The sequence below is a fragment of the Poecilia reticulata genome, linkage group LG5 (assembly GCF_000633615.1).
Source record: "Poecilia reticulata strain Guanapo linkage group LG5, Guppy_female_1.0+MT, whole genome shotgun sequence".
Lineage (NCBI taxonomy): Eukaryota > Metazoa > Chordata > Actinopteri > Cyprinodontiformes > Poeciliidae > Poecilia > Poecilia reticulata.
Window position 1 is genome coordinate 30,256,177 of NC_024335.1, and position 16,122 is coordinate 30,272,298.

The window sequence follows — 16,122 nt, forward strand, 5'->3', positions numbered from 1 at the left end:
TATTTAAGAACTAAGAGTTTATTTAGTTTTTAAATAAACTCTTATTTAGGAAGATCTTTCCTGGATGTGCGTGTTCTCCTCACCACCTCTTATTCTGAGTTTCTACGTCACCTTTTGGATCTGCTGTTGGATTGTGTCCCGTTTCCATTTGTACACTTTTCTGTTTTTTGTGCTTCTCTGTGTTGGTTGTTTTCAGCCTTTCCCTCAGTTTATCTCCAGCTCTCTGCATTCCCTCATTTGTCTGTTACTAATCAACCACATCTCTCTTGTTCTGCAATCACCATGTGAGCTTAAATGTCTTTTGGTTTGTCAGATCATTCTGTGAAGTTCTTGTTGCTCTTAAGTTTTTTTTTTCTTCTATTTTTATCAGAAATATTGATTATTCCCTCTCTTAATTCTTCAGAAGTATGGAGGCTTGTGAATCTAAAGAAATAAAATGATTCCTCTTTTTACTTTTACATGAAACAAATAAAAACAATTCTGCTAAAGTTAACTGGCCTAAAATAGGAAACTTTGATTCAGATTTAATACAATAAAAAAAACCTTGTGTCTTTTTTTACATCTAGGTGTAAATATTTGCTTCCACATTTGGAGGAAATTGGTGTTAATGATTGATTTGGGTTTCCCCTGAACGCGAGAGTCTGTAGTTTGAATCGTTTCAGAGAATTGTTCCTCTGGTGGTTCAGCATCCTCGTTCAACTCGCCTCTTATCGATCTTTCACCAAACAAAACGCTCAGTTCCTCTTCAGTTAAAATCACTGTTGCTAACGTTAAAGTCCAAACTGAAGCTACTGGTTGTGTTGCAACTAAGGTATAGTTCAAATACACTTTATGGAGAGAAGAGAGGTCGGACTTCCCATTTCCTCTTTATAACGCCTGTTATATATATATATATATATATATATATATATATAATATTTAATAAACAATGACACTTGTGGTGAGTAAGGAAAGGTTTTATTAAAATCAGGAAGTGATTTTCAAACTAGCTGACATCCATTATGACATGGAGCAATGCAGCAATGAAAATGTGTTCTCGCAATCAGTTGTTAAATAATTCCTATCTACGTTTTCTTTTTGAAACGTTTCACATTTTGGATTAAAGCTTTATTGCAAACGCACAAAAATAATGAGCATATACATAGAAATTCCTAAAAATCTGTTAAAACATTTGTATGGTTTTAAACAGCATCAGTAAAATTACCTTATTTACACAATTTGCATAATACATTCAGTTGTATGTGCACTTACTAAAGAACTCCAGTTTTCTTGTTTTTATTGCTGAATAAATGTAATGCTGTGAGTGATTGGAGATAATCATTATTTATGTTGCTTTGGTTCCCAATAGTAGATTTCAGTGGCTTTCATTAGAAGTCAAGCTTTTTTCTGTGAGATGAGGTGAAAACACTTTTTGGATAAATGAGCTCAATATCGAACTGTGTTTTTGGTTATTTTATGTCTACCCACAATTCAATTAAGTCGTTTTCATTAGAAGTCTCATTGGACAAACTGAGTTATTTTAACCCATTTTCGGGCAATTAAACAACCGTTTCTTCAATTTTGTCCATTTGTTTTGTTTTTTAGAAGGTAAAAGAAAAAGGTGAGAGACTATGATCAAAATTTCACATTTTGACAATTTGTGCATTTTTCTCTCCTACTGTTTTTAACTAATTAGTGCTTCAAAATGTACCAGTAGTAAGCAAGCTGGGTAAGGCAACAAGATTAAATTTTCTTTCTTTCAAGGCAGTTTCATCCTAAAAAGAAGTCAAACCTCCTCAGTCTCACTTCTACGTATCTGATGAGATCAGCAGAAATGTGTTCGTCTTTCACAACCAGATCAGTCGGTCTTGAAGCAGCCCTAAAAAAAGATCACCAGATGTAGATGAGTGAGTGAATTATTCTGAACATTTTTCATTGACCGTTATCACTTCCGTACCTGTGGTCTGACGAATGTGATGTAATTCCCAGGTGATGCTGCACTCATAACCGTGGTATAAACTGTAATTCTGTGAGGGTTTAAGACAGAAGGCAGAGGACACTGTCAAATGTAATGGAAGTAAAAAGAAGTTGCAGTTCAAATATGTGTGACGACTTTATAAAAAAAAAGGACCAAAACTCAGTTGCCAGGGTTCCAAGTCATGAAAATAATGTGTTACCCGTTCCATCTTTCCCTCCTTCCCTTACTTCCTACTTCTGCTAGAACCTCATAGTGAACTTTGGTGTGGTATATTTCAGAATAACCATAAAGGACCAAGCCTCCTGGAAAAGTCTGGATGGTTCACATGAGAAATGTGCAGGAGCATGATAAAAAGCACGTCGATAATTAAAGGAAGTAAAACTGCTCTAGTCTGCACAGTACAGCTCCATGTGTCCAGAGCAACAACACTTGTGATTTCTAGATGCTAACAGATGAAAGACAGCAGTAAACAAGCATCTTACCTGTTGCAGACGGGATGCAGTGACAAGACCTGAAGGACAAAACTCACTTATCATTATCAGACCTTCACAATGTGTCCCATTCTGAAATGTGTCTCTCACTACAACCAGTCTCACCTAAACCTAACATCTCATCATTATGGACTTTTCACTATATTTTACAGTCACACTTCAAGTGCATTAAGTGTAGAGCAAGATGATCTAAGGAGTCCCCTCAACTAAAACTGGGGAAATCTGCTAAGAGCTAAATGCGTATTACTGGGACAGAGGAAGCAGAAGAATATTCTATCACATAAAATCTCATAAAACCCATTGTGGTTAGTGTTTATGAGATACTTTAATGAATACCTTAGGTTTTGACTAGACCCTACTTGCCTGATAAAGTTTGCCCATATTGATGTGGTCTTGACTGGTAGCGTTGAGAGCCTTGTTTGCTGTTTCCCTAAGATAGGATCACATAACCGCAGTTTAATCAGTTAGCAAACATTATGGATCATCATCATGTGAGATGACTGACCTTCGATGGTCTGATGCAGGAGGAGGAAGCCAGTGGTCAAAGTTCGTCTCCACTCTGTACCATCTAAACAAAGGAGGAAAGGTTACATGTTCCTTCAATCCCATCGACCCTCCTCCCCCTCTGCAGATTCTCCTCACCCTCCATTTAAAGGCTCCAGGGGCCATATGTCAGCAGGGCCCTTTCGGTCTCTGGTGATGACAACCCCCTCTCCCGCTCGCACCCCGCCCACGATGTAGTACACCTCGGTGATGAGGGGGGTTTTGGACAGACGCATGACTGCATCCAGAAAGTCCTCGGCCTCCTCCAGGGTCTGAATGAGTCACACATGATTCGTTTCACTTCCCCAAGCTGTGAACAACACATTTCCCCACCACTTCCCTGTAAAAAATGGACTCGCCTCCCTCACGAGCCAGCTGACCGGTGACCTGTGAAACAGGAACGCCGACACAACATTCTTCCACCAGTTCCACCAGTGCTCAGTCCCTGGTGAACCAGGAAACAAATGTTAAGAATGGGGAAAAGAATAAAATAAAATGCAACATTTGTACCGACCGTGAGATTGTCTCACCTCGCTGATCGCCGGATATGGTGAACTTGTTGGGACTCATTCCCGTCCACAAGCCGACATAACCGGCAAACGACGTTCCGTAGTACACTGCCTAAAAGTCAGTATCAATAAAGGAGCATCACAGTTTCCTCATCCACTGGGCAAACGTTAAATTACAGCTTTTTTATGAGTGTCGGACTGATTTAAGTACGGAATATGAACTTGCTAATCACTATCATAAAACTCTGAAGACAGTTTCAAATGTCAGCTTCATGGTAACCTTCTCTGTTTTAAACAAGTAGAATCCAACACACACAGTGTGTCGTCAGCTCTACTTCCACTATAAATATGGATGCATAAAAAAAAAAACAACTTCTGAATATTCAGAAATTGGACACAAACAAACTGCTAGAAGAAAAAAAGCCAATGGATATATTAACATTTTGTATAAATTCCTTTAAACAGCTACCATGCTCTATCACTTTGAGTCCATATTGTACCTTTCCATTCTTCTGGAAGACTAAATTCATGGTCAGATTCCTCAGAACAGGATGAGGGTAATCGAGATTCCTCCCGTGAAACACGTTCCCATTTTTATCTTGAGCCACGATGCTGGTGCAAAATCTATGAAGACGGAAAGTTGGTCCTTGTTAGTGCTCCGTGGCTTCATGGCATATCTGTCGACATGCTACAAGCTGGCTTTGTTCATTTACAAATAAAGACATGAAATTTTAACTGTACGTACGCAGTGAATTCATAGGCAAAGTTAAGAATGATGGCATCAGCGAGGTTCCCTCCCAGGACAGAGGCCAGGCCGCGAATTTCGCCGGCGTACGGCGGAGGAATGTATTTCTCCAGGGACTTCACAATCGGGATCACTGCGTGATGTACCCATTTTGGAACTGTTGCTCTATAATAGCAAAAAAATAAATGAATAAATACACAGAAAAAAAACACAGTGGAAGTTAGTGTAAACATGATCATAATCGAACATAAATAGAGTGACTCATGTTGACATGTTGGTGTGTTGAATGTTTGTCATTTCTTTGGTAGTCTATGTATGTAACATGCCAACCATCACTGGTGTCATTTGTAATTAGCTTACATCTTACCTTGAGGCTTCTGTAAATGGTACCCATCAATAATGCCGACTAGTGATTTCATTTGATTTCTCCATAATATCACATACAGATGTGTTTATGTTAAAATTGCTCAAATAAATCCACCGCTGTGCATCCATTTAATTCAAAATCAAATCCGAGGCTTACAAAGGCATGACATCACCATCCAGGCTTTCACAAATTGTTCAAAAGCATAATAATCTACCGTACGTAAATTTCGGAATTTGAAAAATGTCACAAATAAAGATGATTCTTTTATTTTGATATAACAAATAGAAATAATGTTGATAGTCCTAACCGACCTAAAACAGTTAACGCTTTATTTTATTTAATGTCAAACAGTGAGAAGAAAAAAAACAAAGGTTATGTGTCTGTATTTTAATAGAACGTACAAATAAATGGTTCCAACTACACAGCCAGTAATTTGCAGCCTATGTATGTAGAGACGTTGTTACTCTGAAACTGCCAAAGAGTGGAGGTTTCAGTGTTTTATCAACAACAAAGTAAGGTTAAACCAAAATAAATTTTTATTTTTATTTTTTTTTTTTTTTTAAATCTGCACTCCATGGAGCATGAAAGTCACTGGACTGGTATTAGAAAACTTCTGTGGTGAGATTGTGGCGGTTGATATTTGAGATCTCAGGCATCTTGTGCACAGAGGCTCATCGAATGAAGAGAAGGACGCACAGCCCAAAACTGTACGCAATAGCTAAAATATGCAAATACTTGACACTTCCCCTAAATATTTTTTAGAAAATTTTTCTAAAAAACTATTAAAATATTGCTTATTTTAATAGTTCTAGTACAGAAATACGCACAGTGGAGACCAACTTAGCATTACCTCAGAAGCTAACATCTACACAGTCTTCCTTATTTCCACCCTTGGGAATACAAGGAAAATAAATTGCACTCCCAAATTGACTGCCAATAGACAGTCAAGGAGCATTGTGCCTATGTGTTTCTTTTCTCAAACTGCATTTCTGTTGAATATTTTAGATACTGTCTATGCAAACAATCCATGATTTTGCATAAATAATTTGGAGTAAGGTTTTACATAAAAGATGGTAGTCCACTTAATGGGAAGCCGGGGAAAATGGTGACAGCTTCAGGTTTTAGTTGAAATCCAATTCATATTTCTCTCATAATTATAGCCATAGTACCACAGATTGAGGCAAGCAGAAGAGGGATAAGGAGCAGATCATCAGGTTAATAATACAGTTGCACAACAGTTCAAATGTGACTTTTTTTAAAAACAGCCTTGGGCTCCAGAGCCTTAGTCTGACTGATGTTGTGAAGTTTTGCTTCAGCACAACACTTAATGAGCAAAACTGTACAAAAGTATTTTTGTTTAGGATAAAAGTTGAAGAGACTAAAACAAATTCAACAGGCTTTGGTACTGTAAGTATGTTTAAACATACTTACAGTATGTAAGTATGTTTAAACATACTTACATACTGTAAGTATGTTTAAGCATTAGAGAAAGGAAAATTGTATGTATACAAGATCCAATTCTGCACTTACTGTAAACAAGAGTTCATAAAACTACAGTATATAACATTATGTGCAACTTTGCTGTATACACTTTGTTCTATGCAGTGGTTTGTGGTTTAGATGAATTGTTAATCATCTTTATTACACCTGTAAGACCCAGCATTGTAATAGTACATCTCTAATGTAAAAATTTTGACTTTTATTTAGTTTCTTCTTCAAAACTTACAAACTGAACCTCATTGTTCAGTCTTGAAATGCTACTGGATAGCGAATTTGCATAGAATGTCTCCAAACGGGATCCTAAAATAACTACAAAAATTTTGGCTAAGCAAAATCTCTTGTGAAATAATATATCTTGGGATTCACTGAACCAGGTTGTTCAAAACAGAACAAGGTCGAACTTTTTTATTTCCTCACGTTTTCCAGTGCCAAACACGTTTTGCTTGCTAATTGCTTAATGTAACATAATGTTATAGTTAATAAAAATAAATTACGCAAAGACAATTTTTGCTATCTACAGCTGTAACACAGGTGTCATAATACTCAGCAATGAATTACCTGAGCACAGGTGCTCATTTAAACTTAGCTCAGCTGGTCTGTTAACGTCACTTAGCAACTTAGCTTGCAAAAACATTGTCTTAAACTTTGTAAAGCAGACCTGAACTACCAAAATACGCTGATAAAATGCCGTAAACAAGACTTACTCGATGATTTCTGCTGCGGCTTTGCTCAGGTAGTCTACGTCAAAGACTTTTTTGAGAGCCAACCATCGCAGCTCCGGTTCTTCGTCCAGGTTGATGACAACCGTGGGAGGAGAAGGAAGCTGAGCCCGCAGGGAGCCACAGAGTCCAAGCAGCAGCAGCAGAAGCTCCGCGGTCCGGAACATCCTGGTCTGCTGCAGTTAAAGGAGGAAGAAACACCTGGAGAAAACAAACCAGACTTCAGATAATAACGAACCTAATGCATAAACAAAAAAAAAAAAAAAAAAAATCACTTCCGCTAAAAGCTTTTCAGAATAAAATTTGCACGCGATTAAGTATTCCTCATCTACTTTTTTGACACAGGAGTCGACACTTAAATGTGTCAGGTAATAAAACAACAAAAAATACCACGTAAATGTGGACCTAAATTAATAATAGAGTGGTTTTCAAAAGATGATTTCCTTCTTTATAGAAAAAAGATATTTAAATTAACGTCTAATGTGAAAATATTTGTGCCCTTCTATAAAATCATGTATCCTTTTGTTATAAGACTTCACTGCCCACAAAGAAATCTGACAAGAATAACCAATAGAACCTGGTCTGACAACATAAAGTAGCTTAATGTCAAAAAATGGACATATATACAACAACCTCAGAAAATATAAGAACAGAGAAGGGGAATAACGTCTAGAAATTTCAAAAAAGACATTTTGGGGTGCTTTGGGATTTCAGCAAACATTATCTACACATGTAAAACAAACAGAATAGTGGTGAACTACCCAGAATGGCTGGCCTATCTATTGTATCAATGATTCATCTAATAATGATACTCAAGAAGACAATTTATTTTCAATATTACATGAAAAATATATCACAAGGTAATTTTCTTCAACAGAAACCTTAAAGTAAAAGCCCCTAAAATGATCCTGACCTCTGTTTTGGATAAAATCAATATGTTAGAGTTCAAGCATTTTGACTCACTCTGATGCTGGATATAGAACTAAAGCAAGTAAAACAGAGAAACGACTGATCTAACCAAAGAAAAATAACTGAGGAACACAGAAATGAACAAAAACCTCAAAGCTCAAACAACCCATGTCTTGACATAAACTTTGTCTAAATTTTGTCCTAGCTTTTAACAAGAACAATTCAAAAGAAATCCACAAAAACACAAGGTCAGAAGTTTGATGATAAAAAGCCTCCCTTCTATATCCACACATAACTACACTAGTGGATGCAGGAGCAGTGTGTCCCTCATTTTGGGAGACAATGGACTATTGCTACTAGCACACCAGCTACAGGCCAACCACAGGCTGTCAATTTCACACTTCACTGAATGTACTGATATCACATGACTTGAGTTGACCAACATTTAAAGAAGAAGGCCAGCTAATCTACTGGTTGTAACAGATTGTGGAAAAGATGAGGACATGATGACGATTTGATCAGAAAGTCTCTTTCAATAATATTTTATTTAGACAGAGATTAAAGAATATGTATCTTACTTATCATGTGATGATTCTCCAGCATAACTGAGACGAGACAACAACACTGGACCAATCAGTAGAGATTGGCCCAGTGTTGACAGAAATGATGGAGGATTCTTCATAAAATTAAGAAAATTATGGAAAACTCTGACCATCCTCTTCATGAGAGTATCATCAGTCAGAGGCTTCTTTAAATTTGCTGTAATACAGACCGTTAAATTAAGGTCAAATTTCTGGAAAATTAGCTTGTTTTTTGACCGTTATTTTTTGAAAAATGCCGTGATAAACACTCAGTTTCCATGGATACGMTAAATGAAATACCTTAAATATTCAATATTATTAAAAAACATTTAAAAAATAGTATTTAATAGCGTATATTTTAATTGTTTAGTTTCCTTATTATTTTAAGATAGGGACATGTTGATCTGTTTTTATTTTATTTTATTGGGTGATATTTAATCTAAGAGTATCGTTTGATGACTTTGGTGTCCAATTCTTTGAAATTTTGATGACTTCTTTGAAATATATAGCTTTAATATATGGAAGTAAATATGTGCCATCAGAATTTGAATAAAAAATGCATCTGAAACTTGAATGTTGTATATTTGCGCTTACTTTTTCAATTTCAAAATTGATTCAGAATACAATTTCGACCTAAAAAAAAATTCAGTGTCATTATTTGTTCACGTTTGCAATTTTCATTTGTTAAAAAAATTCACATTCCTATTTCAAAGTGATGAAAATTTCAATATATATATTTTTCAGTGTTAAAAACATTCAGCATATAAAAAAATTCATCTTTTAAAAATTCAAATGCAATTTTTTCAGTGTCCTAAAAATTCAACTTGCTCAAATTCGCTGTCTCAAATTCAACATCTAAAAATTCGCTGTACAAAAATGGCAAGGTTACTTCAGGTCACAGACATTAGCAATCGTTGTCAGATTTCAACACCCAGCCAATCACATGACCTAAGCGTCATATTGAAGAAATACCAGCATCACCGAGGCCAGCGACCACGGAGGCGAACGCAAACCCAACGGTGAGTCTATGCTTTCATATTTCTGTAGTACATTTTATTTTGCGCATGAACTTTGATATATGATATTAAAGCTTGATTTAAAACACGGGTTTGGGCCGTTGTTAATCTTACGCCATGTAATGCTGGCATATTAGTTCTCGCTACCCGCTAGACCTCCACCCCGTTCTCTTGGCTGTCCTACGCCCAATTTTCCCCTGTTTTATTTAAAAAAGAAATATCACTTGCGCCAAGTCTAGAATCTTTAAAGATAACTGATGGGTAGCGACTTTCCGGGTTGTTTGTTTGTTGTCTTAGGTGAGACTGAGACAGGCAGTCTTAGTAAAGTCGTAATTTTCCAGGAGATGCTACCGCTAATGTAGCTAATATGGCTGCCTTGTRTGCTTCAAGGAGGGGCTGTGAACTCTACCGACATTAATTATAACCACAATCCCATTCTGTTCATCTACTGTGTTGTTCATGTGACTTCATTTATGAATAAATGTATACATTTATGGTCATTATAGCGTCATCCAAACTATTGCTTCTCTTATCTGACAAGTGTTGATATATATTAATTTACATTCTTTTTACTTTGCGGTACAAAACGTCGTTCTGTTACCTAGCAACATTAGAAACTACCTCCTTTGTTTTTTCATTTGATTTTAACTCATTTTGAAGAAAATATATGCTTGCAAGTACAGCTGTTTTTACAGCTGTACTTGAAATTTGAAATTACATTATTATTTCAAAATAATATTATTATTATTATTTAATTACATTATTAAATTATTTCTTTGAAATTACACTTGCTCTGCCGCCAAAACAAGATCGGGGGTGGTGGGGGAGGGGGCTCACTACAGTGTGGGTGGAGCCAATCCCAGTTGTGTGAGAACTATGTCAAAGTTCGCAAAACATGTGGAGCTTTTCAAAATCCTTGAAGCCCATACACATTTAATGTAAGAAATTGGATGAAATGAAAGTCGTTGCATTGAAAATATATTTACTAAATATTAAGTACATTACTTGGATGAACTTTGAAATAATGACACATTTCCGTTTTACTCTGCAAAAACTTTGCTCAAGCAACAAGCAAATTGGCCGTTACAGGCTCATGTAATTTTTTTACACGTTTGCTGCATAATCAGCAGACAGTACATCAACAATGTGAATATAATTCTTCAGACCACCTCCGAAATCAAAGCACAGTTGAACAGGTTATACACATTACGTTAGGGTCAGGCTGCATGTCCTTTATTAGCAGGATTCAATTATTGTGGAGAGAACGCTACGTTCGTGAAAAAACATTGCTATCTTAAAACATTTCTTGAAATGAGACACATTTTTTCTTGTTCTAAGTCTTTATTGAAGTTCAAAACAAAATGTACACATTGTACAACAGCTGAGAATCTGAAGAATTAAAAGAAGTAGCCCACACTTAGGTTTGATTTGGAACATGATAGGGTGACGGTGACGTCATCGGCCAAAATTATAACTTTTAATATCTCAGAAACCAAAACTGCACAAACAAAAATTTTAACGGCACAAACCTGCACAAACGGAGCACTAACCATTCAGACTATTTGCTGGATTTTTTGACGTGGGTGGGGTGTCAGCTTCACACAGCTAGGAAAGGCCACTTATTTATTTAGATTCTTACTTAAAAGATGTACATCTATAAAAATTTTAATTTTATAGATGTACATTTCTGCTGTTGGCTATATTTGGGAGTATGAAGGTAGTACTGATGGAGTGTCAGAGTAGCTGTAACTGTGATTGTGAAAAATTGTGGAGCTCAAAGGAATTTAGTTTGATTAGCGATAATTAAGATTTTGGTAATTTACAAATGCTATTGGAAACATATTTTTTAAAACTTTGATACTTTTAAAATATCAAAGTTGTGTAAGCAGTGATTTAAGTATAATAGTAATGAATGGATTACGTGTCTTATCCCTGGCTATTATTAAGAATGATAAAATGTACCTGTTGCATCAAAGTTTTGTGAGGATAGGCTGTTATAGAAGGGTAAACTGAGTAACTTGTTGAAGGGTTTTATTTTATTCACACTAATGGCACAGTCTAAGATTACAGGGGTTTGATTAGCTATTAAAAGTTCTAAACACAGTGTATAGCTCTTTAATTTATGTTTCCAAATGTTTAAGAGTTTATGACTAAGGATGAATTACCAATAAGTCTAAATTTGATTTGTTGTCTTTAATGATTGATTGGTACCAAGAGGAAGCTGCAAGTTTGTTTGTCTGAGTGGTGATGGTCTATCATTGGTCATCGAGTTTCAGAGTATGGTCTGGTTTTCATGTAAAATTGTGTTTTTTGCTGTTTTTTTGTGACTAAAGATAAGCTTTATTTATTTTATCTCTTAATTCCCGTTCTTCTTGTATAATCACATCTGGCGTTGCAATAATATTGTTAATGAAATATATTCAAGAAAAACAAACACATTCACAAACCTGGGTTATTGTAYTGTTGGTATTTCAGTGTTCCCTCTAAACATTGCTTTGGACTTTTGTGAAGGYCAAGATACTGAATTATAGCTGTTTTTGCTTTGTTTTTTTCCTTCACAGCCCATACCATGGCGTTTCCAGCAGATGGATCCCCAATGTTAGAGGGGCATCCAGACAATGGTAAGGAACACGGTAAGGTGTGGTTAAATGAAGCCGACATGGTTTCTGAAGACTATGGAGAGGAGTTGAGGTATAGTTCACCTGCGCAGTCTGTGGACTGTTCTACCATCTCCAGTGGTAGCTCTAGTACCAGCTCCACTGAAGACGAGGTAGGTAATGAAGTCCAGGATGACTTTAAATCTTGATTTCGGGTTGTCCAGGTCCTTCGACCAAATATTAAATTCCTGTGGGGCATAGGAGTGCTTGAAGAGTCATTGAAACTTCTGAATTCGACTGTCGTCTTACAGTGGTCGATGTTGCGTCACAGCTGCTTGAGATTCTTCCCCCAAATTTCAAATACATACAAGACATTGGGGTGACTCAGAAGCCTCAAGAAGACACGGCTTCCTGTACTTCACTTGAATTAACATCTGGACTTGTCAAACAGGAAGAACCAATTTTGCGTCCAGAGAAGTCCAGACCTATCGCTACCTTGCAACGTCATCAGGTTGGTTTGGAACCTGATGACGTTCCAAACCAACCTGGAACGTTGGTTTGGAACGTTCCAGGTTGACTTCCAGACGTGCTAGAACAGGGGTGTCAAACTCCAGTCCTCAAGGGCCGCTGCCCTGCAGTTTTTAGATGTGCCACAGCTACAAAACACTGGAATAAAATGGCTTAATTACCTCCTTCTTGTGTAGATATGTCCTCCAGAGCCTTGCTAATGACCTAATTATTCTATTCAGGTGTGGTGCAGCAGAGGCACATCTAAACGTTGCAGGGCAGTGGCCCTCCAGGACTGGAGTTTGACACCTGTGTGCTAGAAGAATAGCACGTCTGGAAGAGGACGACCCACCATCAAAGCTTAGTTTTGGTACCGTGCTTCCTTCCAGCTTTAAATTCACATCTGAACTTGACAAAAAGCAAGAGCCCAGTTTGCGTCCGGAGGACTCCTGTCCTATCAGTATCTCGCCACAACCTCTGGGGGGCTGGAAAAATTTAGTGGCTTCTTTCACTTTTGGCCACGCCAGAACTACAAAGAAGGTGGATGCTGCAAAGGAGGACGACCCATCATCAAAGCCTAGTCATCAGGTAGGTTTGAAAGAAGACGTGGCTCATGTGACATCTGTGACTGGCATAAACGGAAAGAGGACAAAAGACAATGATGTTGAAAAGCAGCCCCCAGCCAAGAGGACTAGGGACACTGTTGCTGAAGAGGAGCTCCCCACGAAGAGGACCAGGGATAGTGATGATGCTAAACAGGAGCCCTCTGCCAGGAGGATCAGGGAGAACCAAGCTGATGATGAGTTCCCCTCCAAGAGGACCAGAGACACTGTTGCTAATGAGGAGCCCCCTGCCAAAAGGACTAAGATCACTCTTCCTGAAAAGCGTGATCTCTTTTCAGCTTTTTGGCCACGACCTCTTGCTGAAAAGGATCTCCGTGCCAAGAGGACCAGGGACAGTGTTGCTGAAGAGGAGACCCGAGCCAAGAGGACAAAAATTTATTTGTATCACATTTTACATTTCTTATTTCAAATTGCACTTAACACGTCCACTTCAAAAATACACCTGAATAGTGCCACAACACTGTGGTGTTAAATTTAAAGAAGTTGTAGAAAACTTCAAAGTGTTTTACAAACTAATCCACAAGCATTCTTATAGTCGGAATACAGAAAATAATTCTTATTCTGAAAGAAGAAATAACATTTGGGAAAGATTTCACTTCATATTCACTGTTACAATATGAAGAGTTGAATGTACAAAATGTCAATATCTGTATATTTTACCCACCTAGTGTGAAACCTGTGAATGTTTGGATGAAAACAGCTGATTTCCTGGCAGAAATTGAAGATTACAGTCTCTCTGGTGTTAGTATTTATAGTAGCCAGGCTTGAGAAGCTCACTTCACACAGATATGTTGTGGGAAATGGACCCATGTTCTTTCCAACTACTGCTGAGCTTCACCGTCTTTTCCATCACTGTCGTCACAGTCTTGCTAGATACGATGCTCTCACCGCTACCTGTAACATTCATGCATCACTAATTCTCGTTTTAATGTAAAATGCTCTGTACCTACTGCCACCTAGTGATAATAAAATTACATGATTACGCCGCTAGTCACTGCTACAGCAGACACTCGAAGATGGCATTATTTTCAGATAATTCATTTTCAAAAAATCTTTTAAAACCAATTACCGTATTTTTCGGACTATAGCGCACACCATACTAGCACCTTCAATTAAAAAAAAAACCAAACAAACGAAGCTGCTCTCAGTTTTCCATAAGGACCCAGCAGAGGGCCGCGTCCTAATAAATCTGCTGCATATATTAAGGACGCAGCACTCCGTCTCCAAAGCCGAACCATGGTTTCGTTCCCACCGAGCTTAAGTGCAGCGGCTTTATTTCCCTCCTGTAGTGCCAGATCGACAGCCCTCAACTTAAAAGCTGCATGATATGAGTTTGAAAACATGTATCCATCGTGCCTGCTGCTAGCATGTGGTTATTCTAAATAAAAATTAGCGTGTTCTTCTTTTGATTTACAATTTTGACTTCTAGTGATCACTTCCTGCTAGAGAGCCCCCTGGTGGTTGAAGAAAAATCCACAGAAAAGCCACATCGGGCTACAATCCGCATGGTTCAAAGTTAAGAAAAAAAGTAGCAGCTTATAGTCCGGAATATATGGTACCGTAGGTGAAATTGAATCATTTCCACGGCACACCTGACGATCACTCACGGCACACTAGTGTGCCGCGGAACAGTGGTTGAAAAACACTGCTGTAGATGACAGAAGTCGGACTTGTGCTGGAAGTCTGAAGTGTAGAGAGTGAAAAGGAATGGTGAGAGTACAGAGCCCTGTTGTGTTCCTGTGCTGCTGACCACCTGGTTAGACACACAGTCCTTCAGTCTCACACACTGCCGTCTGTTTGTCAGGTAGTAGCAGATGCAGGTGACTGTTGAGATCTCCACCTGCATCTTCTGGAGTTTCTAGCAGAGCAAATCAGGCCGAATTGTGTTCAATGCATCTGAGAATCAAAGAACCTGATCCTCACTGTGTTGCCTGCTTTGTCCAGAAGACACTGGGTGTGTTGAAGGAGCTGTCTGATAGCATCATCAACTCCAACTCTACGGCAATGAGCAAACTGCAGGGGGTCCTGATATGAGCTCGTCTGCTTACTCAAGTGAGCCTCCAGGAGTCTCTCCAGGACTTTCATGATGTGGGTTGTCAGGGCAACAGAGGGCAACAGGTCTATAGTCATTGATGACTGATGGGTGACTTTTCTTCGGTACCAGTAGTAGTTCGGTGGCAGGATGTCTTCCACAACAACAGAACCTCCTCTTAGGTCAGGCTAAGGTTGACGAGATGCTACTGAATCCCACAGAGGGACTCTGGGACTGATGCCATCTGGACCTGCAGCTTTGTTCTGGTTCAGCCTCTCCAGCTGCCTCTTCACCTGACTGCTAGTTACAGAAATGTTGGAGGTGGAGACAAAGGGAGCAGCAGCATCTCCTAATGTGGTTGAAGACAAACTTGTGGAAGCAGAAGAGTTCATGACTGAGGTGGAAGATAAAACATCTGAGGTTTGACATGAAAGCTGTGGGTCAGAGGAGGATCAGATATCAGTTTGGCTGGAGACAGGAGAGGATGATGATGATGATGATGATGATGATGAGCTTGTTCCTGGACTGAACCTGTTGAAGAATGTTCAGCTCATTTGCTCCGTCCAGAAACTAATATTGTAAAAAAAAAAAAAAGTCATGATAGCATGTTTTATGTAATAATGTGTATGTAATGTTTGGAAGGAAGAAGATATGCTGCATAATCGTAATTACACGTAATTACAAAAGACTATTGTGGCTCAGTGCAAATACACATTTTGTTGGTTTCTGAAGAGTAAAAATTTAACAAATGTATACGCATAAAGATTAAGTTTGTATTTCACAGTCATCACAATGCTAAAGAAAAAGTCTCACAACAGTGTGAAAATCATGGTATTAATTTACAAGACAAGAAGCGGGAAGAAGATATTACAAAAATGTAATAGATTTCACAGTGTCAGGTTATTTCTATGTATTATGATGTAATGATGAATTTTTGGACTTATTGTATTCTGTTTTATACTTGTGTGTAATTTTCACTTGATTTGTGAAAGCATGGAAAGTAATTAAGCTGATCATAGAGTAAAA

The 16,122-nt window shown here is 37.9% G+C and overlaps 1 protein-coding gene across 1 annotated transcript; it reads right to left on the bottom strand.

Annotated features, from left to right (window-relative positions):
* Nucleotides 1-940: 940 nt before the first annotated feature.
* On the bottom strand, nucleotides 941-7,093 carry LOC103465514 (N-acylethanolamine-hydrolyzing acid amidase-like). Its single transcript, XM_008410433.2, has 11 exons — nucleotides 6,817-7,093; nucleotides 4,246-4,410; nucleotides 4,001-4,124; nucleotides 3,522-3,612; nucleotides 3,351-3,436; nucleotides 3,091-3,263; nucleotides 2,954-3,016; nucleotides 2,812-2,878; nucleotides 2,440-2,468; nucleotides 1,937-2,006; nucleotides 941-1,858 (listed from the first exon to the last, which is right to left on the bottom strand). Exons 1-11 carry the CDS (start codon nucleotides 6,996-6,998, stop codon nucleotides 1,838-1,840), a joined length of 1,071 nt encoding a protein of 356 aa, XP_008408655.1. The 5' UTR covers nucleotides 6,999-7,093; the 3' UTR covers nucleotides 941-1,837.
* Between the last annotated feature and the right edge of the window lie 9,029 nt (nucleotides 7,094-16,122).